The 24,040-nt window shown below is 40.1% G+C and overlaps 1 protein-coding gene across 3 annotated transcripts in view; it reads left to right on the top strand.

Annotated features, from left to right (window-relative positions):
• LRCH2 (leucine rich repeats and calponin homology domain containing 2) overlaps positions 1-16,792 on the top strand; it is a 36,446-nt gene extending 19,654 nt beyond the window's left edge. For 2 of the 3 annotated variants that reach the window (XM_066202308.1, XM_066202307.1), the window contains 10 exons: positions 736-804; positions 2,092-2,140; positions 2,633-2,749; positions 4,706-4,750; positions 5,152-5,202; positions 6,271-6,328; positions 6,960-7,072; positions 8,181-8,318; positions 8,612-8,689; positions 9,836-16,792. In XM_066202308.1, coding sequence (XP_066058405.1) covers positions 736-804; positions 2,092-2,140; positions 2,633-2,749; positions 4,706-4,750; positions 5,152-5,202; positions 6,271-6,328; positions 6,960-7,072; positions 8,181-8,318; positions 8,612-8,689; positions 9,836-9,955 — 838 coding nt within the window. In that variant the 3' untranslated portion in view covers positions 9,956-16,792. The remainder of the gene's footprint in view (positions 1-735; positions 805-2,091; positions 2,141-2,632; positions 2,750-4,705; positions 4,751-5,151; positions 5,203-6,270; positions 6,329-6,959; positions 7,073-8,180; positions 8,319-8,611; positions 8,690-9,835) is intronic. The other variant, XM_066202309.1, reaches the window with a different exon arrangement.
• Positions 16,793-24,040: the final 7,248 nt, after the last annotated feature.

The following is a 24,040-nucleotide window of genomic DNA, read 5'->3' as shown; positions in this document are numbered from 1 at the left end:
AGTGTTACTGATAGTTTGGTTGTTTTTAACACTGAAAACATCCATAATAGCTCATATCATCTTCTGTGCACACACACACGTGGTATCTGTTTGCTCCAGATGAAAACACCTTTCTGAATCTCTCTAAGTTTAGGCTCTTTTGGCTGTTTACCGTTTAGAAAAATGCAATTTCCATTAAATTCTGCATTAAATTTTTCGTTTAGTTCTTAGTCTGTGTTTCTCCATTTTCTACCTCATCTGTTTACCTGCATTTCCTTTGCACTTGTGGTGTTTCTTTCTCAGTCACCTTCTCATCTGCCCCTCCTGAGTGACTTTTTTGTGCTCAGTCTGTCTCTGTCCTTTCTGGTCTGCTTTAGGTTCACTATCTTTTGTCTTCTAATTTTAGTGAACAGTTGGGGCCTTTTGTGTTGAGAGCAGCATGACTTTACACAGGTGTGAGTTCAGTTGAAATAGTGTCTATTTAGGGAGAAAAATAAGAGACTACTTCATTTTGGTTTGAATTATCACCAAGTTTTGCTTCCTTAAAATCCAGAACTTGAAATACTTCAAGAGCTGGAAATGATGCTAAGTGGAAGCAGGAATGGGCTTGGATTTCATATGTGTGCACACACATATTTTAGTTGTATGGACATTGCCACTTAATGTTCAAAACCTTTTTATTTACAGGAAATGTGATGTAATGAAAGTAACAAATTCTAAGAAAATTATTTTAAATACTTTTTTTTTTTTCCTTAGGCTTCTTAATCATTCAGTTTCAGTAAACACAAGGAACAGGCCAAAGCAGCCAATGGAGTCTGAAAAATGGTACTGATATATTTAAATGTATCACAGCTTTCAATCTTTTATTAGTTTCATTTTTGTTTGTTGTGTCACTACTGCCATTTTCTGTCACAATGCTTTTAGCTCATGATGAAATTGAAGCTACAAGAGTAATCTATTCTTGAGCTTCTTTCAGATTAAAAGAAAAAATCTGTTCTGAGCATTTAGGAAAGTTGATGTCATCCAGAAACAAATTTGTAGGTCTGATTGTGGCAGCAATTCATTTCTGTTTCAGACCTCCAGTTCCAGTGTGGGAGGTTGTACCTCCCATAGTGATGCTGCTGTGCAGATGTGTTACCCTGTGTTACACAGAGTGGCACTGGAGCTGTGCTTAGGCATCAAAATTCTCCTCCTTGGCAGGTCTTCAGTGCTCTTAAGAGCTGCTGGGAGTTCAGCCTACAACACCTTTATGGTTTGTGGAGGGTGTGTTCCTGAGGAATCCACTGTCTGCAGGAGCTCTACTTAGGCTTTTTCTTTGAATTTAAAAAAGCACAATACCCACTCACAAAACAAAGCAAAAAAAACCCTCAGAAACCATCAATAATCAAAAATACCTAAAGCCTTTTGTCTTTAGGGAATTGGGAAATGTCCAGACCCCAGTTTGGGGAGAAAAAAGCAGTAAGTGCTGGTGATGCTGGGTAGCAGTGTGGTGGGAATGGCTCTGTGCAGTTCAGCACCTCAGGGAAGCATCCTGACCCAGTGCAGCTCCTTCAGTCACATCCTCCTCTGGCTGTGCCCCTCTCAGTGGTGCCTGTGGTTTGCACAGCTGCCTGCACACGTCCTGTGGCTGTGTGACTCAGGCTGCAGCTCTAACTTGGAACCTTCCAGGCCTTGCTCACCTACCACAAGTTCTTCTCTGAGTTGCTGTCACCTGTTCAAGTGCACACCTCTGTTAGGCATCTTCATTATAGGGTAATCCAGGAATAAATAAATTTGCCTTTTCCTTTTTTGTTAGAGAAACGGGCAGTTCTGAGACTTAAAACCCAAACTAAAAAAATTCAAAAGAAGTTTCATCTGAATAAAGTACTCTAGTGTGCAAGACCTGTTGTCAAGTTACATTAAAGGAGAGTGAAATACGATTTCAGGTTTTAGTTAAGTGATCATACTTTTGAGCCACATTGTGACATCTTATACAGATGGCCAAAAAATACTGTAGTGCTGTGGAGAAGCCACTTTTTAAGGGTTCACTTTTTTTTGATATTTTCAAGTAACTTGTTTTAAAGTACACAAAAAAGTAGTGTGCTTCATAATGCCTTTCATCTTACTTTTTAGTATCTCAACAAATGAAGTGAATTCCCCAGTGTCCCCATACAGCTGGCAGGTAAATATTCAAATGTAAATGTGCTGGATTTATATTTGAGTGATTTTGTTGTTGTTTCCTTGATTTCGTCTCTATGGCAGAAAACTTGTATGCATTCCTGTGGTTGCTTATACACAGTTCTTGAAGGTGTCTTAATTGTGGTGGAAGATATAAGCGCTTTGGAGATCTTATGCCTCAGTTTGACTTGTTTGTAATGGAGGCATTTTGTTTTAAAAGCATGTGGTACCTATAAAATTAGTCTCAGTGCTGAAAACTCCTATTTTCTGAAGAATTATTTCATAGATTTTTTTTTTTCTTCTGTGAAATATATTTTAGAATTTGAAAAGAAGTAAGTGGTTTCTACCAGAATCACCGTTAAGACTGTTAAACTTTCAGGTCACAAAGCTGGATTGAGGCAGGCAAACAATTAACAGTTGTAGTTCATAGTAATTTGTGCTAACACACAAGAAGTATGTTTAAATTTTTACATAAAAGTATTTCTGACCATTATAGCCTCTGGAAAACCAGAAGGATTCAGTGGATGAGCAGCATTGGCCAGAAACACAGCCAGTAATCTGGCAGAATGAAGAAAGAAGGAGAAGTAAACAAATTAGAAAAGAGTATTTCAAGGTAATGGGGGGAGTGAGGATGGGTGACACTTTTTTTTTTAAATAAGAGTAGAAGAAACTTTAAGTAAAGGTAAATCCTCAGAGGTTGTGATGCTTTTGAATTTACATGTAACATAATTTTTATTTGACTCTTTTGATTAATATATATATGTATGTATTTAGGATAATTTGAGAGTGCAGGAAAATCAAGAGGAAAAAAAATGATCAAAGATTTTGTTTATCCTTTAAATAAAAGAAAGTAATTCATTGTTGTTTTCTGGCAGAACCAAAAACTCATCTTGTCATTGGTCCTCCCCCATCTATTTGGAGGGATTTTTATTTTGCTATTTATGGGCTCATTTTTAGTGGAAAGAAAATACACATTGTCTTTATTATTATTATTATTATTGTTTTAGCATGGTTCTAGGAATGATTTGTGCCTTTTGGGTCTCATGGCATTGGTTTGTATTACAGAAGGAAGATTGTCCCTGTTCCCTTGCTGCTGTAGTGTGCACCCTCAGTCAGCAGGTGCCAGTGTCTGCTTTCTGCAGAGCTGAGGGGAACTTCTGGCAGCATTGGGTGACATTTGTTTTGGGCTTTGCAGAGAAATAAGAGAGTTCTGAGCAGTGCTAGGTTGAATTAAAATTAAATTTGTCACGTACGGAATTAGTTTCTTGGGTCTTTGCCATCAAACATCTTTGTGAAATGCCAGGGAATTTCAAAGAGATTAAATTCCTGGGAGGACAGAGCATGCCATACAGCTCAGACACATTGTTGTGATTACAGAAACCCTTTTTCTTCCTGAAGAGATGATGGAGTTGTATCCTCTTGCCGGGGTTTTCATCCTGAAATTAATTTTTTACTGCAGCATCAGAGGAGAAAGAGAGAGAAACTTCTGAGTAAACCAGAATTCAGTTGTTTGCCTGGTTAAAGAGCTGAGCTACCAGTCCAGAAGTGGTTCCTCATAACTGACCTGTCAGTTGTGAGCTCTGTGATGGGAGCAGATGCCCTAAATCACATTTCATACAGCTCTCGATGGGTGTCCTGAGGGGATCAAACACAGCAGTAACAGAATACATTACAGAATACACTGTTTCATAGCTGCATTTGCAATGCCAAGACACAGAGCCTCTCTGCCATGGCCAACTGGGAATAAAAATAGGAACCAGTGCTGTTGTGAGGAACCAGTGATATCAGTTGTGTCTTTCTTAGCCTGCATTTGTGTCACAGCGTGGAGAGGAGTAGCCTGGCCACATACACCCCACAAACTTGGACTTTGTAGTGATGATATTTTTAATTTGATCTGCAATGGGCTTTTCCTACTTTTTAGTACACTTGATCTGTAGACAATGAAATGCATTTATATTTTTAAATACCACTTTTGTAAATTTTCCTTTGATTCCTGCCTAATTTCCTCCACTTTTAGCATGATCAGGGGAGTGGGACAGTGATGAAGGCAACACACAACAAATCAGACAGGCCTGTGGGAAAAGCATTGTCTTAAATACATAAAAGGATGTGATCAGACTTTGAAGTTTTAAAGGCAACCTTATTCTTTTTTTAATTTCATTTTTTATGATGTCAAGTCAGTTCCCTGAAGGGTAAGCAATCTTAGTCACATAAAACATTACAAAAGGAGCTTTCACAGGTTGCATAATTTTTTCTAAGAAATAATGCTATGTGTAAGCAGTTGTTAAGATCTTTCCACTTGGATCAGCTGTCACCTGCAGAGTTCACATTATAAAAGTGTTTAGTTTTAAAATGCACTTATCTCTTCAACTGATGAAGATCTTGTCTCACCTAGAAATGTCATGTTCTTTTCTGGTTTGTTTCTTTTTTGCTCCTTTGTTTCTGTAACATGGCTTTTTTTCTCAGGAGCTTCATCAGTAATAAGAAGCATCTGAGTGAAAGCAAGCCTTTTAGCTCAAATGAAAAACAGTGCTGTCATTTTAAAGTAATAATTGTGTGTGTTTTGCAGTATAAGTCTTCCAGAAAGAGTTCAAGTGGAAATGAAAATGATGAGGTGAGATGTAGTAATTGTGTGAAATATTAAGAAATAAATTTATTCTCTTGTCTTTTTTGAAGAAATTAACTTTGCATTCCAAAGCCATAGCAGAAATAACTATTATACTCCTTCATTTGAAAAAAAAAATGGTCATGATTACCTGCTGGGGAGCCATAGGACATTTGCTTGCTTTGGAAATAGCAAAATTAATTCACCTGTCAAGCAGAGGTGATGTAAAACTGATACTTGACGTAAAGAGTGAACCGTGGTTCCTGGCCTTACATATTTTAAAATTCAGTTGCTGCCAGTTCGTAGCATACTTGACAAATGTTACATGTCTTGTGTATTTCATAATTTCATGTTTCTTGTTCGATCATCATTTTCATTTTTATAATTTCATCTCTTTGATTTCTTTTTAGCAAGACAGTGATAATACTAATGTGTCCCCACAGTCTCCTGTGTCGTCTGAGGTACAAGTTTGTGGGTTTGTTTTTCATTCAACAAACATTTCTTTGTGTTCATTGCTGTCACCAGGTTTTCATGCAGATACAAAGCTGTTTGTTTCCTTTGAAATTGCAATTAGAAGTATTTCATCATAATAAAAATTGCAAAAGAGATAGAAACTGGAGGCAGATATTACAGCTTGTTTTACCTTTGCGACTCTGACCTCCTGTAGAGTTCTTGTTGGCTGGTATGAGGAAAGGTGCATTGCTTTGTCTCAGTTACCTTTCCTGATGAAAATACTAATGAAACAAAAATCAGATGGGCCAGATTTGATAGGCCTTCCTAAGGAAGACTGTTCTTCAGGGCACATAGTCACCGAGAGGGTTTGAAGTTTATGGTTTAGTACTTTATACATCACCAGGAGCCCAAAGGTGCTGACACTTCTCTGGGAGTTTGATCCTTCCCAGTCCCAGGTGTCACCTCTGAGGTGCAGCTTTCCACCTTCATTCAGGGGTGGCTGTGCATGGAGTTCTCACTGTGTGAGCACTGCCCTGCTTAGCTCAAAATAAAGCAAATAACATTAGCATTTGGACCTCATGTCAGTAAGGAGCCTGAGAGAGCAGAATTAAAACATCTCCCAGAATACACTGGAATGAAACAAGGGTATGTCATGTACATACCAAGATACTTGAGTGCATTTCTCTTTTCAGATGGTGAAATGAGAAAAACCTGCCTTCATAGTTGGAAGTAGATATTTCTTGAGAAATGTTTTGATGTTAAATATTGGGAGAATATTTGCATCTGCTTACAGCTGGCTTAAACTCTGTTCACAGAACGGTTTGCGGTAGTTTGAAATATTTTGCAATAGATTTTAGATAATCTGGTGCTGCTTTTCTTTCGCATCATGACAGTTTTATCTGTATGTAGTAAGGTTATGTTCCTTCAATTTATTTTATATTGTCCTCTTCAAAAGACTTCTACAGTTAAGCAGAAGGACTCTGCTTAGGCAAGAATAATTTAAGCAGTATCTTGATGGGAACAAAAGTTATTTCTTTTAATGAGTGAAAGAAAACTGACTTCATCTCTTTTAACAGGACTATGAAAGGACAGATAATAACACTCATGGTCCATTTGGTCTCAAACCAAGGTCAGGTAAGCTGCTGTTCTCTAACACAGTGTGTTTATTTCCCAGGCTGCAAGAGGCAGTGAGCATAGCAGATGTCACAGTACAGCAGTTCATTCAGTTTACTTATCACTGCATTGTACTGGGAAAGGCACAGACAGCTGCTCTGGCAAACAAATAATTGGAAACTCCTCGAGTTGCAGAATGATTTGTTTGGGGTTTTTAAGGTTTTTTTTTCCCCCACTCCTTTATTTTCTGCATACTTAGTCACTGTCAAAGAACAGGGAAACAGTACACAGTTGTTCTTAAGGGTTTAATGGCTTAAAGGCTTTATACTTGATAAAGAGTAAATATTTTCAATGCTAGATTGAGGTTCTTGAAGTTCAGATGGAGTCGTATGTCTCATACTGATACTTCAATATTGAAGTCAGTTCAGTCTCCATATTTTCTAATTATCCATTTACACTTAAGTAAAATGATCTCTGCATTTTATTTGCAAGATGTTTCATTTGCAGCATCTTTTCTAGCAGGATGCTTAAATATATTTGTTCTTATAAGTTCTGCAGGTTTTTTTCCTGTTTTTATCCTCAGTTATAGATCTTTAGCTTTGGAATGTTTTCTGTACGAATTCTGCTGACTGACTTCCCTCATGTTTGACAGCTTTCAGCCGTGCCTCGCGCCAGGACTATGGTGCAGTGGACCCTGGCTTCACCATGAGGAGGAAAATGGAACATTTAAGGGAGGAAAGGGAACAAATCAGACAGCTTCGCAGTGTAGGTACCACCATGCCCTGGATGGCTGCAGTGTGTTTAGTTTCCTCTGTACCACAATTTAAACCTTCAAAGGTCTGAAAGGCCTCCAAATTGTTGCAGTTGTACAAGGGCATCCCTTGTAGTGGTATTTCTTCCTAAGGAATTTCATCTGTCAGGCTACACTGGTACAACCAAAATATCAACTGGGAATTAGCTGGGGTTGTTTTCTTTCTAAAAAACAAAGTGAAATGAATTTTTTTTTCTGAGGTTTTAAATTTTCCTAGGGAGACAGTAAATCTGCTTGTGTTTCCTATTGTTTTACCTGAAATCTGAGGAAAAATGATTATTGTGTTCTAAATGTCCGAATGCTTTTTGAGTGTAGAAAGTTGCTACAAATTTCGGAATCCTGAATGGGATCTACGTTTCATATTTCCAGTAAATTGTTTTTTGTGTAGTTCTGTTTTCAAGGCATTTAGCAGTTAACTAAATCATAGCTGGGCAGTGCTGATTTGTGGTGTGACTTCTGTGAAGGGTGTTTTTTTGTCTGGTTCACTTCCTGAGCAGTGATCTTTCCCTGGGATGGGAAAAATCATTGTTTGCCTTTTCTGTTTTGGGCCCTTGGCCACCGCAGCTTAACTTTCATCTGTACAAACAGCCTTTCCCACAGTTGTGTTCCCTTCTTTTTCTTTTCCTCATAAAATCCTTCATGGTTTCAACTGACGGATTCTGCCCACTAAGCACTGATGACATGCTCAGCATAACCCTTCTATCCTTAAGTTCTGTGCTTTCCTGTTCTGAGCAGTGAGTTTGTTGGGTGGGTTTGAGAGCTGTGTATTCTGGTCACTGATGGCAGAATGTCTTTCTCAATGTATGATGTTGCGTCATTTAAAAAAACCCCACAAAATACCATAAAACACGAGAAAAACCCCAACAATACAAACAAAAGGAACACAGGCCCTACAAGGAGAAAAGGATGTTTATACTGACTGAAGTGTGAATTTATTCTGTTTACAGAATTAAACAGCATTAAAACATTCCTTTTAAACATCCACACCCTTCAAAATACCCTGGATTTGAAATGAAAAACTAGCTAATGTTGAGAGTAACTCACTTACAGCCTTTTTCCTAGAATCTTGAATCCAGGTTGAAGGTGATTTTGCCAGATGACATTGGAGCAGCGTTGATGGATGGGGTGGTTCTTTGCCATTTAGCCAATCACATCAGGCCACGCTCTGTTGCCAGCATTCACGTCCCATCGCCAGCAGTGGTAAGCCTTAAATCATTTATCTCATTTTTCTTGCATCTTCCATGAAAACAATTTAGAATTTTGATGCTAAAGCATTGTGACTCATGTTTACTGCATTAATTTGCTACATTACTCATTTCAGTTTTTCTGGAAGGAGCATTAAACGAGGCTCAGAAGTTTAGTTTAAGAGCTGTTTTCCTCATACTCAGTCTTCATAGAATGTGTCTTGTGTTTTAGTAACTAAGTGAATTTACATCAGGAATATACACTCCTTCATGAATGACTGATGAAGATCTAATATCCTGTTTTCACAGCCTAAACTCAGCATGGCAAAGTGCCGAAGAAATGTTGAAAACTTCCTTGATGCTTGTAAAAAACTGGGCGTTCCACAGGTATAGTGTTTGCTTTGATCTAATAATAACCACAGAAAATATCAGCAAATACTGAGTTTGAGGGGTTAGGGCAGCTTTATTTAGGGAGCAATAGTGATTATGTGATTATGAGCTTTGTTTAGGGTGCAGTAGTGATTATGACACTGACCAGAGAACTTGAAGATCTGAAGAGAAATTCCGTTCCAGGCTTATGGGGTGAACTTGAGGAAGCTACTTGATGGGTTTCTAAGAAGTTCTTAATAGTAAAAATAGCACTGACCTCCAAAATATATTGTAATCTAAACAAAGGAATGGACTTGAGAGGGTGATGTTTTCTTACTTGAAAGTCTTGAGCTTAGCAGCTCACTTTGGCATGAATTCAGTCTGCCTAGGAAATATCCTGCACTTCCAGAAGTCTGTAGCCTGGATGATTGGCTGTCTTTTTTAGCATGGCTATAGTTGCAGCCCATTACTTGTGCTTCTGTTGCCCAAGTTTATCCTCTTACCTCCTTTTATGAGGTGGGAAAAAACCTAAAAATTCAATCATTTCCTGCATATTATGAGACAAAAGATTCCCTTGATCTTCTTTATCCTACGAGAAGAAAATTAGTTGATAGATTTAGAAGGTGGTTTACTGCTCTGCCATGGCTTCTGTCTCATGTGGAGCCACAGGCCATACAGAAGCTGGAGGTGCTGAGATTTACCTTGTGAATTACTCGTAACACCAGCTGGCAGTTGGGAGGATTGTCCAGCTTGTGCTGCATTTTGGGACTGAATGATGACTTTCTTAGAGAATTGTTCATTATTGAATCTCTCAGCACTTCTAAGTTACCCCAGGGGAAAGACTGGTAATAACGGGAAGGGGCAAAAAGGCCACTGAGCCAACAGCACCCACCAGCTTGTTTTCCTTACTCTGCTTATGAAAAAGTCCTTTACTTTATGAATTTAGCAGTCTTTTATGTATCTTCTGACACTGTCATAGTTTAACTCTGTAAATAGATCATAACTAGTTTCTGCCCATTCTGTTGCTGTAGAGAACCACTTTTAAGGCCAAAGGTTTTCTGTGCAAGTTTCTTCTGAGGTGTGTGTGGCTTCAGAGAATGTGTTTGTTCCCCACCCTGGGGACCAAGGCATGGAACTGGTTAAATGTCCTGTGTTCTCTTGCAGGAGAGACTTTGCTTGCCTCATCACATTCTGGAGGAAAGGGGTCTGGTGAAGGTTGGCCTCACAGTTCAAGCTCTGCTTGAGTTGCCTGCATTGAAAGTATCTCAGCTTTCCTCCATGTGACACGGCTCCTTGGCAGCTAGACAGCTTCCCATTGCTCTGTGGATAAGGATTGCTCTGGGGCACTTCAGCCTCCTGCACAGGAACAGCCAAGCCATCAAAAACTAAACCCTGTCCAGAAGCTGTAGAGAGCCTTACCTTGGAGCTGTGTGTGAAAACCTTGGAGTCAGTTCACAGTTAAAAGAACAGAACCATCCTTTCTTTTTTTTTTTTTCCTTTTGTAATTGGATGTACAAAGAGAACGTGGCAGCATCAGGTTCTCTTTCTAGTAAAGTTAAAAGCTGCCAGTTAACATCGCAGTGTTAGAGTTAAATGCTGGATTTCTTTTTTTACATTGAAAATGTTGTTTGAATTACTTTGGAAAGTACAAAGCACACTCCCCCCCATCACTTTAATTTTTTGAGTCAATCATTTGATTTAAAGATAAGACAAAAATGTAGCGATGCTATGATGGTAAAAATGTGAGCAGCTGATCACTTGTAATCCCCTTTCACTCTCTGAAAGCTTAATATTTCTTTGTTTTTTTGCACTCCTGATTGTAACTTACGCACTTCTGACAATGCCAGTATTGAGTCTGAGTGTCTGGTGATTACACGGAACAGGATACAGTGAGAAAAGGACACAGTTTATTGAGTTTTTCCAGTCTTCTAGGTTGGTGCCAAATATTTTTTTTTCAGTTGTACTGTAGATTGTTTACCTGTGAAGTGCCTGTGTAATTGATAACTCTTAATAGTCTTAAACATTTTTGAAATTTCTTTGTTTAAAATAGATAAAATGGAAATTTTTTAATATTTTAATAGTTTTTTTGTAAAATCAGTATGTGAAGATTTAAGTAATACTTCACATTTTTGATGTTGGGTGTTTTAAGTTTGTTGCACAATTTAATTGGTTATTTGTTGTCGAATAGAAAATACTGTAAATACTTTTTATTTATGATATTTAATTTGATAATACCTAATTACTTTTGGTTTAATGTATTGTTGGACAAAAACAAAGTTGTCTACTTTTCTTTGTTTGGGACAAACAAATACACATGATGAATAAGACATGAGGACTAGTGATTCATACAGAGTAATTTAGGACATTTTGATAAAACTGCCAAAATCTCAGGTTTACGCTGTGATGTTCAGGATTTTGTGTAATTGCTCCTGATCTCACGTTACATTTTTACAACAAGTATATCCATAATTTAGCTGGGAAGTATCAGTGTTTATCTTTTTAGTGTTTGCAGGGTTTATTGAGTAATTTCCATGAGTGTGGCATTAGCACACAGGTCAGTTTGTACAAATGTCACTGTGCTGAGACATTGGATCCATTGGTAAACGGGGAAACGAAACATTTCCACTGTGGTGGTTTTTGGAAACTTCTGAGTTCATGTATTTGCTTCTGCGCAAATTTTGGTGTTTTGAGAACACTTTGAAACCATTCACAGTTGAGTTGTTCTCGACACAAGTTGCAAATAATTCCATAATTTTGGTAGTAGATCTGTTTGTATTAGTTTGTTCTTCATGAATAGGTAGCTCAATTAAAAAAAAATGTTTTGACTGCCACAGATTTTCTATTTCAGGCTAAGTTATTTTCAGTTGAGGGATAGGTTTGCCAAGCATGTGACAAGATTTGATTTTGTTCTTTCCAAATGATCAAGACCCCATGTAAGATAATCCATAAAAGAATGAGGGAGGAGTGTTGTCTGTTCCTTCTATCATAGTCCTTGTAGGCAGTAGCTGACAGGAAAAATAACCTATTTCTGATGATAAGTTTAAAAATCCCATTTATTTTTAAATCCATTGAAATAAGTTAGTGTACATGTAATAGTTAAAATCCACTATCGTTCATATAGTGTTGTCTTAAAACACAGCTTATGGAGAGGCTGGTGTATAAATTAATTTGCAAAGTCCTAGATATCAATCTTAGGTTAGATAAATATGTGTTTAAGGAAACTGGATTGCTTTGACATTTGAAATCCCGTATTTCAAATCTATCTCTAATTGGTTCTTGTATCTCTTCTTAATGGTTATTTTAACAATTTCACTCTCTATTTTCATTAAAGGCACTATCTGAAAAGTCATGCAAAAACTAATGAGAAAGTTGTAATTCACTAAGCAAAATGCTTGCCTGCTGCCTTTAAAAAAAACCAGCCCCTCAAAGACAGTAAGTCCTTTTCATTTCACTGTTGTTGTACTACCAGGGCAAAGTTCTGGTTCAGTGTTAGCCATGGAAGTGCTGACTATAAATTGTCACTTCCAGTTATCTGAAAACTCATCTCCACTACTATTTCACTGTCATATTTAAAAACATTTTCTGATCTTAAGGTAACATTTTTCCTTCTTGAACTAATTTTATTGAGTTACATCACAGTGTAAACATTAAGAATTCCCTTGATGTAGTATGGCCGGTCCTGACTTCTAAGGGGTTTTTCAAACTCCTAAGTTGAAAACTGGATATGAACTTATGTACTCATTTTAAACTAAAAACTACTTAAACAACTTTATTTTCTTTTTTAGTACTCTGCAGTTCTTCCCCACAGACTTGCTAGCAAGTCTTGCTTTGCCATTCCTTGGAAATTACTATGGCTGCCTTCTTGCTTATGGGGAAGGATAATCATGATTCTTCCAAGGCTTCCCTTTTAGCATGGCAAAGATTAAAGCCTTCAAGTACCCTTAGGAGCAGTCTGAGAAAAGATCCACTGTGCTTGAATGAATCTTTTTCTCATCTCTAACTGCTTTTACAAATAATAATAATAATCTAAAGCCTTGCTAACATTGGCTGATACCCATTTGATTTCCTTAAGAGCAATGTCAAAAATGATGCTAAAAAGATTTGAATTTTAAATTTTCATTTCCAAGTAGCCTGTGAAAATAGTTGTGTCTTCTCTGTACAAGAATTTCCATGCTCTACTCCTTTCTCCCTTTCCTTTTGATTCCCAGCACTTCACTTGTTTTTGTTCATTCTCAGATCTAGTGCATTGATGCTGTCAGTTACTCTGGGCCACTTTTCTCCTTCCTCTTTAATGTTTTTAAGAAATTGTTCCAGTGGCATTGGTGAGCTACTGTGATTCCAGAATCCCTGCTCCAAACATTTCCAGTGTTTGAGAAAGCCATTTTCCATTCTGTTTAGGATGTGGTGCCATTACATAGTACTTGATGCAGCTGATAGGGTAGTTAAAGACAGAGGCCTGCTCAGTTCCTGTTACACTTGTCCTGTTTTCACTTACAACATGAAGAAAAGTCATTAAAAGCTTTAGGAAGGTGCATTAAGTTTTCCTAATAAACTTTGCAATAATGTGGCATGAACTGTAAATTACAGAGTGAATCAGCATAGTGCAGGGCAGGGCGTCTGGCCTTGTGTATTTTTCTGTTTTATGTCACACATTTCTGATCTTTCTCTTGAGCAATAATGTCCCAGATACGCCGAGGTCTTAAAGGAGCAAAACAATCCTTGTGAAGTGTGGTGTCTTCCCAGAGAGTATCTCAGAAATATTTTACATCTGTTCTCCAGCACTGCTGATCCAGTGTGCTCACTGGGGCTCTGCTGGGCCTGCAGAAACCATCCAGACCCCTGCATCTGCATCCAAAATATAACCAAAAGCTATCAGCATAAAATAGGGGAGCAATAGATTTGAAACAATAAACAACTGACATGAATCAGAAGATACTTTGTTTTTAAATACTAGTCTTTACTGAAAGTAAAGCAAGTTTTACCTTTGACTTCAGTAGATTCTCACCTTTTTGATTTGTGGAACACCTGAGCTGGAGACCATGGCAAACGTGGCTTAAACTTGTTTGACACTAGCACTCTTTAATGTCAGATTCTTGACTGAAATAGTGACCTCTGGTAAGTCAAATGAAGTTGTAAAATGTTATGTGGATTAATTTAATAATTTTTTTTTTTGATAAGCCAAGCGGTATTTAGATGGTAGGAAAACTTATATTGAAGTGAGGTGGGAAGTTGTGTTACCTCAATAAAATTGTAGGTGAGAACAACCTAGGTTAGGTTTTTACTGCACTAAGAACTTTATTTGAAATACTGTATCATTTAGTGGCAGTCTCCTCAGATTTTGACATAAATCTGTAGCCAAATCCAAACAAAAATGAAGGCATCTGTTTTCATTAATGGAACTTTCATGTGTCCTGTTGGTACTGAAGATAAGAACAAAGGTCTGGCATTTCTTCCTTTTGCTGATTGCTTAAATGTTTATTTGAAAGGTTGATTCCACTGAATTCAAATGAAAGCAACTCGTGGGAGTTTTTAAGCACGTCTGGAGACAGGAGATGTGCTTTGGTATTGGCAAACCAAATGTCACTTTTCCCTCACCAGCTCAGGCTAATTAATGTCTGTGTCTCTGTTAGAGGATCTCTGCTGGAAAAGCAAAAGAAAATAAATACAGCCCAACACCCACAAATTGGGAATTAAAAAAAATGTCATTAAGCAATGGGATAGGCAAGGCAGAGTTGTCCAAGCAGAGAGTGCTCTGAGTTATTTCACATTGAATCACTTCACCAGGAAATGCCTTCAGTCTTGGTGAAGAAGAATGTGTTCTGTAGCTGGGGGATGAGGATCCTGAGCTTTCAGTAGAGCTTAGAACAAGGAATTTGCCATTTCTGTGTTCCCAGAGCCTGTTTGGGTTGGCCAGCCATGTCCCAGTGCTGCAGGAAGAGTGGCTGATGGGCAGAGAGGGCTGGGCAGGGAGCCTGGCATGTGCCACTGGTGATCCCCTGCCTTTGTGCCAGTGAGGGCTGTGCAGGGCAGCTGCTGACACAAAGAACTCCCTGCTCTTACAGAGATGCTGCAACCTGAGCAAAACCGCCAAGTGATAATTGGAGAGTAATCAATAATAGATATTCACCAGCAGTGTGTGGGGTAATGAGGCAGAGGAAGCTTTTACAGACCATTTGTGAACTGGAAATGGCACCGTGGCTCTGAACTGGTTAGTGTGGTTAATGCAGCCAGTATTGCCGGGTTTGTTCCATATGCAGCACACTGGGTCACCTGTAACTCATTTACAGACACAGGGAAAGGTGAACTGTCTGTTCTTAATGAGCAGTGTTATGGTACAGGTTTGTTTTGTAAAATATGAAGGTAAATTTCTCTTTCCCTGTGAAGAAAACTCCTGATCTGCACTGCTTCAATAGAGAATGTATTGCATTTTAATTTAGACGTGCCACTGCACAGGAGCAGTTCTGGCTCCTGTGTCTGTTACATAATAAAATGCCCTTTGCTTCATTTGTCTTTAAGAATTTCACATAGTACAGTATTGGCAGCGTACGATCTTAAAATCGTGGTTATATGAAGTGTTTGTTCCCTCGTTGGGTTTGACCAGTATTTTTTCAGCATGAGAGGCAAAGGGCAGGAAAACTTGGTCAGTTTCCAAGGAAGGAACACCAGTTATCATAAAATGACATCTAATCAATCATTTTTACTTCAAATTATAAATAGCCAATTGCATTTAAAAAAAAAAAAAAAAAAAAGAATATTCAGAGTGTTTTTTACATTTTAGAATCCTAATCTTAAAAAGCAGAAACCAAAAACTTTTTCCATGGCTGCTCTAGTTTCTTAGGAAATTCTAAAGGAGAAGAGTGGCTTAGACAGACAGCAAATCTAATTGTTTTGGAAAAATTTTGATTTTGGCAGTGTTAAATTTACAGTTGAACTTGATCCATTTCAAGTCTTTTCCAGCCTAAATAAGTCTGTGATTGTAAAGCTTCAGTGAGACCAGAATTTCCCTCCAGAGTTTTGTAACTCAGTTACTGCATAAAATCAGTCATTCTAAAGCAAATTCTTGGCACTAAGGAGGGTTTCCTGACTTCATTCTAAGTTCTATGAAATAAGGCAAACATAACTTTTTTCCCATCGTAATTTTATAAAGGCCGATTGTAAAATAGAGAATATTTGGAAATGCCACAAGGATACTTTTTATGCTTTGTTTCATTTTAAAGTGAGCGAACCAGTGAAATATTTCCAAAATGAGTATATTTGTGTATGGTTTGGTAGTGCCATACCTGGCACGGGAACTTGCAGTAACTCTTGAGTATTAATCCATATTCTGAGGCTGTGCAGGACTCCTCACGTGCAGCTGTTGATGCAGCTGTGTTTGCTGAGGGGATGTGAAACCTGAATTATTCCTGCAGCCAGAGGACTTCTTCGCTGTGGCAGCAGCAGCCAGACAAGGCTGAGACTCCCACACAGGTGGAGGGAACAAGGGTGGGTTGGTGGAATACACTGGGAGTGATGTGAATACTTTCTGCTGTTACGGAATGTTTAGAACAGTGAAAATGTGGTTGATTGCTTTACAGTCACCATTCAGATGGTCTTCAGTTATTTTATTTTGTAACTTGTGGTTATAAAACTCAAAAGATGCAACGTAACCAAATGGTCAACATGTAAACGTGTGCAGGATGTGGCAAAAGTAGTTCTGAGGGCACAGCAGGAGAGTGATCATTAAAAATAGATGCTCAAATTGTGTATATACTTGCAAAATTTTTGATAGTGCATTTCAATTGATTTTGCATTTCACGTTCTTGTAAAGTGCATCTTTCATACTTTTGAAGATTGTCTACTTGTACTATACTGTATTAAGCCTTTTTTCAGGATTTCCATTATTGCTGGAGCTTCCAACATACATGTTTCTTTCAAAAAATGTTCCTACTGTTACTTTTCTTTTTTGTAAATAGTGTTTTGTATTAAATTTGCATGGATGAAACCACATTTCCAAAACCAGTGTACATAACGCTGTGTATAAAATACAAACTGTTTCATAATTTTCATGTAGTCAAGTTATTCAATTTGATTTCATTTCAGTTTATATATTTGTAGTAAATAATGAGAATTTGTTGTATGTTCTCTCAAATGTCTGTGTTGTCATTTTGATAGATAAGTGACCTGCTTCATTATTGCAGGAGATACATCCTCTGACAAACAAAAGCAAAGCTAATTCCTGGTTCAGGGAAGTAGGACACATCCACATCTGAAGTATTCTTGGGGTTTCAGCTTTGACCAGCAGTGGTGAGAAGATACGAGGATCAAGATGCCCTCATTGCAGCAATCTTTATACATTTCCACATTTTCCTGTGAAAATTGCCCAATGTCTTTTGCATACATATTTGGAGCAACGTAGATTTTTTGAGTCTTGCTAGTGATAACCTTAAAGCAGCACAGGAATTCCTCCTGGCCGAGATGATCTGCTTCCCTTCTGTTCCCTGGGCTGGCTCTGGCCGTAGCACAGATAATCTGTGTGGTTTGGAGTTACCAATTCTTGATCCAGCATTAGGGAAACAGAACTGCCAGGTTTTGGAGCTGTGCTCAAGTTGGGTTATTCAAATGTAGGTTAACAAAGTGTTTGATATGACCAAATTTATTTGACTGAATTTCTTTTAGATTGTTTAAAGATGTGGACAATTTTAGTCTTAGACCTGAATATTGAAAATAAATACTCTTTTGAGGGAGATGTTCTCCCCTGTGAGACCTCATTCTTCACCTGCAGACATGCAGCTGCTCCTTGTTTTCTGATGAGGCACAGTTGGGGACTGTAAGGCAGAAACTGAGGAACAGCATTCCAAAGAAAGTGAACAGCATTCCAAAGAAAGTGAACACCATTCCTTGACAAAAGCATCTCAGCAGCTGGAACTTTTTTTGCAGTTACCAATGAGAGGTTTATAGCTGAAATATTCTGTGAGTCTGTTGTTCAGTTTTCAGCTCCGGAGAAAACTCCTGTTATGAAAAGGCTTTTGGGGTGTTGAAGGGCAATGATACCATGTTCAGAAGCCTCAGTTCCAAGCTGAACTCCATCAAGTTCTGAGGAGGAGGAGCTGGGGCGGCTCAGCCTGGAGAAAAGGAGGCTCAAGGGTGACATTATCACCTCTACAGGTGCCTGACAGGAGGGTGGAGCCAGGTGGGAGACAGTCTCTTCCCCCAGGTAACAAGTGACAGGACGAGAGGAAACATTAAGTTGTGCCAGAGGAGGTTTAGATGAATATTAGGAAAAATTTCTTCTCTGAAAGGGTGGTCAAGCGTTGGAACAGGCTGCCCAGGGCAGTGCTGGAATCACCACACCTGGAAGAGGGCAAAAGCTGTGTGGATGTGGTTCTGGGAAAAGGGTTTAATGGTGAACTCAGTGGTACTGGGCTAAAGGTTGAACTCAATGGTCTCAGGAGTCTTTTCCAACCTAATGGTTATATGATTTTAAGCTGAAAACTAACTCTTTCCTTGTTGAAACCAAGACAATGACATACCACCATTTTTATCTTCCATGAAACGGTCAGAGCTAAACTTCTTACTCCTCAGCAGTCCAAAGATGTTTGTTGCTTTCTCTCCTAATGCATTTCCAAACATTTATCTTCTCCACAGTTAGTGGAGGATGAAATCCTTCTGCAGCTTCAGTGAGAAATACTGATGTCTTCAGTGGAAATGTTAATTTGTGTTAATAGGATTATGACATTCCAGATAGACAGGTATAAAGTCATGGGCTGATGCTGTTTATTCATTTCATCCACTCCCTTTTGATCTCCAGAATCTCCAGCTCTCAGAAAGAGAAGGCAAAGCAACAGCCAACACTATTTCCTAGCAGAAGCTTCCAAGTGCATGAACTTCTGAAGAATACTTAATAAGACAAACCCTCCCACACTCCCTGTGCTCTCCAGGCCCTAAGAAACAGAAGCAGAAGAAAGCAGGATTCTCTCTGGAAACTCTCAGGGGTATAATTTAGAAATAGATAAGTACTACTGAAATCAGTTCCAAATAATGTTTATGTGAAAGCTCTTCACCACCACGAACAATTGGCTGATGTGCCTAGCTTGCACTTTTCACTGTGTACTGAAATAATCAGTGCATTCTGTTCTTTCTTCAGCAAGGACAGTGAGCATTTTGTAATTTTTGGCTCAAGCAACATAAACTTCTACTTCCCAGGAATACTAGTTTAAATGATGGCTTTATTTTTTTTTTCTGGTGAAATGATAGGGGAGTTCCCAAAGGTTTTTTTCCTCCTGTATATGCAAACAGGATTACAAAAGAGAGGTAACAGATAGAACCCCCAGTAATGAACCAGGATTTACTGATTTATTACTCAGTGCTATTGCCCTTCTGTGAGCAGTGCCATCAGTTTTTGTGTATGGCCTGGATATGGCATCACTGGGCCTTATTTCAGTATTTGGGAACTTTGGAACTCCCATTCCCAATTTTTATTTTTGCTCCTGGCTTAGAAACAGCTTTGTCACACAGACTGCTTCTGCTGTGTGCTCTTTTTGATAACTTGCATTGACATTTTATTCAAAGTGCTTTCATTGCAAATTCAGGAGTTGTGTTTGATGCATAAATTGAAATGACAAACACTTTATTTAGGAAAAACACTTGATTCTCTCAGGATTTACGTGCTAAGGTACTTTTTTTTTTTTTGGCTAAATTATTTGGCTTTTCAGACATCAACAACTTGCAAGGAGTTCTGTTTTGACTAAAAGCAAACTCAGAATTGCTATAATGTGCTTAGAAGACATCTATAAAACGGATCTTATCACTTCTGTTCCCACAGGTACAGATGGGGAAGGAAACCTCGCCACCATCTGGCTTTTCTCACTTGGACTTTCACATAAATCAAAAAAGATTTGCACAGAAGGGTACATTTAGTTTCTGTAAATAAAAATTTTTAAAACCAAATTTATTTAAAATTTAGTCTTTTTTAAAACCACAACAAATTCCCTGTCTAAATTGACAGTTTACTCAACAATGGTAAAAAACAGGAGGTATTTTTCACTTTCTGACAGATTGTGTCTGCTCGACAACATTGCGACTTGAATTAATGCTGTGTTCCGCTGTGAGTGCAGGTTGTGCTCTGCCTGCAGACAGCGAAGCCCCTTTATCTTGGCCAGAGAGCTGCTCCTGCACTCTGATCCCGCAGGTTTTTTTAGGAAAAGGGCTGGGGAGCACACAAGTACTGTCAGCTGGCACAGCAGAGGGGTGGGATGCTCCTTCACAAGCAAGACCATCCTATGCTCTGGTATTTTCTAAATGAGCAGCTGGATTGGCATGAAATGAATCCTAATTTCTGGTTAATTGCTCAGGCATGCTGTGGTGCTGGGGGAGCAGAGGAGGAACCCAAAGGCATTTTTGCCCTGCCCCACCCCAACTCTTCAGCTGGGCTCACAGTTTTGGGTGGACACATCTGGCACTCTGGTGCCATGAAAAGCACTCACAAGAAGTGCTGCTGCAGACCAGAAATTCTTTTAGACAGTGTAGGAGACAAGCTGCAAGTCAAAACAAGGCATTTGAAATCTGGCTGTCAAAAGTGATTAAGGCTGGGGAGTTCATTTACTCGCCTCTCACCCAGCAGGAAGAACACAGTGGTTGTGTTCTCTTGACCAGTCCTCCTCACAAGAGGCGAATCTCTGACCTCTGATTAATGTTTTCTGTACCAGACATTCCCAGAAATAAAACCTACAAGTATAGGAACATTTGGTTTATGCTTGATACTCCCAAACTGGGAAATAGGAAAGCAGTGAGGGACAGATGCTGTGGAGTGGAAGATAAGCCGAGGCTGTGGCTCTTTAGCTTCACGTGGAGCAGTGTCGCTTTGGTTCTGGGCAGTGCCCTCCCCTCTCCCTCGTCCTCTCCTCTCCTCAGCACATTGACAGCCAGCACAGGATCCCCAGAGCTCACCCTGTGCCCAGGGCAGGGCAGGGTGGGCTCCAGAGGCAGCAGCACCAGCTCTCCTTTGGCACCTGCAATCCCAGCCTGTGCAATTAAAGGTGATGCCCTGGAGCAGTGAAGCCGTAACCACTTTCAGTGGCTGAATATCTGTGGAGACTTTCGCTGCTTATCCTTTTCCTGACATGATATGGGTTTATTTAAATCTGTTTTGGGTTGCAATGAGCCACATCATTTGTTTTGGGCTGAGCCAATGCGTGGAGCAAGGGAGTTCAGGTCCTCAGGGGCTCAGTGTGCAGCAGGACTTCCCAAAGAGCATCACAGGATGCCTCCGTTCCCATGGCGTCCTCCCAGGGGCTTTCTGCACAGACGGGCGGTGTAGGTCTGGGAGATGCTTCAGAAAAAGGCAACTCTCCAAGTTCCAAGGCTAGCAGTTGGATTAACAAAGCCACTGCTCAGTCTCCTTGTGGGGAATTAAGGAGAGCACAACCCAGTTTTAGAGGAGTGCTGATTGCTGCTCCCACAGGGTTAAGGAAAGTCTTTGACAAAGCAGGAAAACTACTGAGATCCTCTCACTAAAATAAACATTTTTCTTTTCTCCGTTAAGACAAATCTTCCCTCATCAGCTAAAATCCACCTTGAAAGTGGCAGTTGATTTTGATGAAGGATTTATTGGTATATTTCTTAAAGCCAGTTGAAATATTTGTTTTTCCTGTTTTAAATCTTTTGAGTAGTATTATTCAAATCCACGCAGTCATCTCCAACGTAGGGCAAGCCCCAAGAAACAGACAGTGAAAGTCAGAAAAGGGAACAACTAGGAAATAACAGGATGATCTTTGGGCTTAATCCTGCACAGCCACAGAAGCCTGTACCCGTGGGACCTCTGTATTTCTCAAGCATTACATGTCAGATATTGAGCGTAAGCCAACGTTTTTGTTTGCAAAAGCAGACTTTAAACTGTTTGAGCCCTGCCTTCAAGGTGAACCTGGAGCACTCATTGTTCCTTACCAGCAGCTGGATTTGCAGTTAAACCATCCCAGCCTGGGTTTGTTTTGTAAGTGTTGATTCACAGCAGAGATGTAAATCCTTAGATTCCTTTAGCCCAGGATGAAGTGCAGTGGTGTCCTGGTTTAGGGCAGTCCTAAAGGCACAGAACATAATATCCAACATAAACGGAGCAGGTGACTGGGGGTACAAACATCATAAAGTCACCCTAGGACAAGTGTTAGTGCAAATGCTGCTGGGTGAACTTCTCTGAAAGGAAAACCCAACACAGCCTCTATTGAACAGGATCCTCAGGACACCCACATGGGAATGGCCCTCTCAGGGCTCTGGCTTTGGAAATTTGCTGTGCTTTTGGAGAGGTTTGAACAGTGTTAACTTCAGGTCTGGTCACATTGACCCAAGTCCTCATCAGTACTATAAATTGTTGGTAAATCACCTGGCAAAAACAGCTGTCCCCAACATCCCAGGGACAGCTCTGGGCAGGTCTGGTCTCTCCCAGCACCCAAGGGCAGGGACAGCTCACCCTTCCAGGCACAGCTGAGTGGGATTAGCCAGCCCACCCCCTGAGAGGGTCTGGGTGTCCCACAGACCACAGCCCTGCCGCAGCTGCTGGAGCTGCGTCCTGCCAGCACTGCCTTCCAGGGCACAGAGGTGCCCACCACCTCAGCCAACCCCCTGCATTGCTCCTCCTCTGCTTCCCTTCCCACTGCTCCCTGATGCGTGCCTGCTCCTGGGCTGTGCAGGGATTTCAGTGCCACCAGAAGAGCTCCCCTTTTTCCCTAATCAGGGAAATTTCCTAATCGTATTCCCTGCTGCAGAGCAAACCTTTGTAAAAGCAACCACAAACCCGGTGAGATCAAACCTCTTCCTGATTTCCCTGGCCAGTCAGTGCTGGGAAGAGCAACCAGCTGTGCCTTGGGGAGCAGTGCTGTGAGCACATCCTTCAGCACAGAGATTTGCAACTGCAGAGCCAGCAGCTTCCTCAGCACGTGAACTCTGAGCTCTCAGTGAATCAGTGAATTCCCACCACAGTCACGTCTCCCTGAAACTGCTTTCTCATCTTTTTTCCAAAACTTTCCCAAAGTTTTTCTCATCGGCTGAGTTGCTCTCTGAAAGCTGCAGTCGGGAATTTGATCAGGACCTTGGTCAAAGCGTATCTCACAGGAAATAACAGTGGAATGAGGTTTTTCTTTGATGAAGGAGCCCCATCCAATTTGAAAGGACCCCAGAACAAAATTTCTGATCGGATAAGAAGTGTTTTACTTCCTGACACTTGCACTTGATTTTTTTGGGGGGGTTTCCCCCATAAATGAACAAGTCCAGTGGTCATCTGCCTGTGGACACCTGTGCCCAGCTGAGATGCTGATGTTGGCCCAGGATGTGCAGAGCTGCAGCAGTCACCATGTCAGAGGTGACAGGAGCTGGGACACCTGTGACCTCTGGGTGACCTGTGACCACTGAGTGCAGCCAGGATTGCCAAGGATGTCCCTTGCTGGGCACAGAGCCCCCAGGCAGAGCCCAGAGCCGACTGCAGGAGCCCCTCTCTGCTGGGCTCTGCCCGTGGCACTGTCCCTGCGGTGTCCCACGGCCAGGCAGGGCTCCTCAGGTCACACTAACCGAGGTTTTTCCCAACAAATTGCGTCAAGTGATGGGAAAGGCCCTCGTGTAACCGCACCGCGTTTGCCACAAACCACACGTGCAATTGGGCTGTCCTTCCCGGGAGGGGATGCTGAGCCTCTGAGCACTCGGTGCCGCCCTATTTCTGCATGTGCATTCTACACACAGAACACTTCCAGGCTGCCTGGTCAGATGCAGCTCATCAAAGCTCACTCTCTAGAAACAGGAACATATCCAGGACTTCTTTTTTTTTTTTTTTTTAATGTCATTCTTCCAGCTTCCTTTTTTATTTTCTTTCTTTCTTTCTTTCTTTTTTAAGAGCTAATAAGTATTTTGTCAAACACATTACCTGGCTTAAAGGAAAATCCCGAATTGTGAAGGTAAGTTGTATTTGCTTTATATTATGATTTTATTTTGTGTGTATGTGTGTGTTTGAAACTCTCTGTAGCTGTTCAGTTGTGGTGGAGAATATGGATTTATGCCTACCAGAACTTCTATATAAATTTGAACGTTTTCCAGCACCTCTTTATTTTTAAGTGGCGCTGGTGTTTGTGTCCTTGAAATAAGTTTGGTTGCATCTGCTCAGAGTGCAGGGTGATGTTTAAATCAGCTTTTCAGACAGTTGTGTGTGTAAATGTGTGTTTACACTCATCCCTTTCAAGCCACTTTCTGGCTATTCTGAAATCCTTCCAGTGATCATCCCTTAAAGTATCTTCTTTTATGGGAAGATTTAAACAGCTTTTCATATAATTACCAGCCCTTAGGCTTGTCCTAATCCAGCATTGCTGATAAGAGCTGTCAGCAGATCCCATGCAAGGGCTGTCTGTCCTGGCC

The sequence above is a fragment of the Chamaea fasciata genome, unplaced genomic scaffold (assembly GCF_029207755.1).
Source record: "Chamaea fasciata isolate MVZ Bird 193981 ecotype frontalis unplaced genomic scaffold, bChaFas1.0.hap1 SCAF_22, whole genome shotgun sequence".
Classification (NCBI taxonomy): Eukaryota; Metazoa; Chordata; class Aves; order Passeriformes; family Sylviidae; genus Chamaea; species Chamaea fasciata.
Note: the sequence above shows the minus strand (reverse complement) of the source record. Positions and strands in the feature narration are given on the sequence as shown.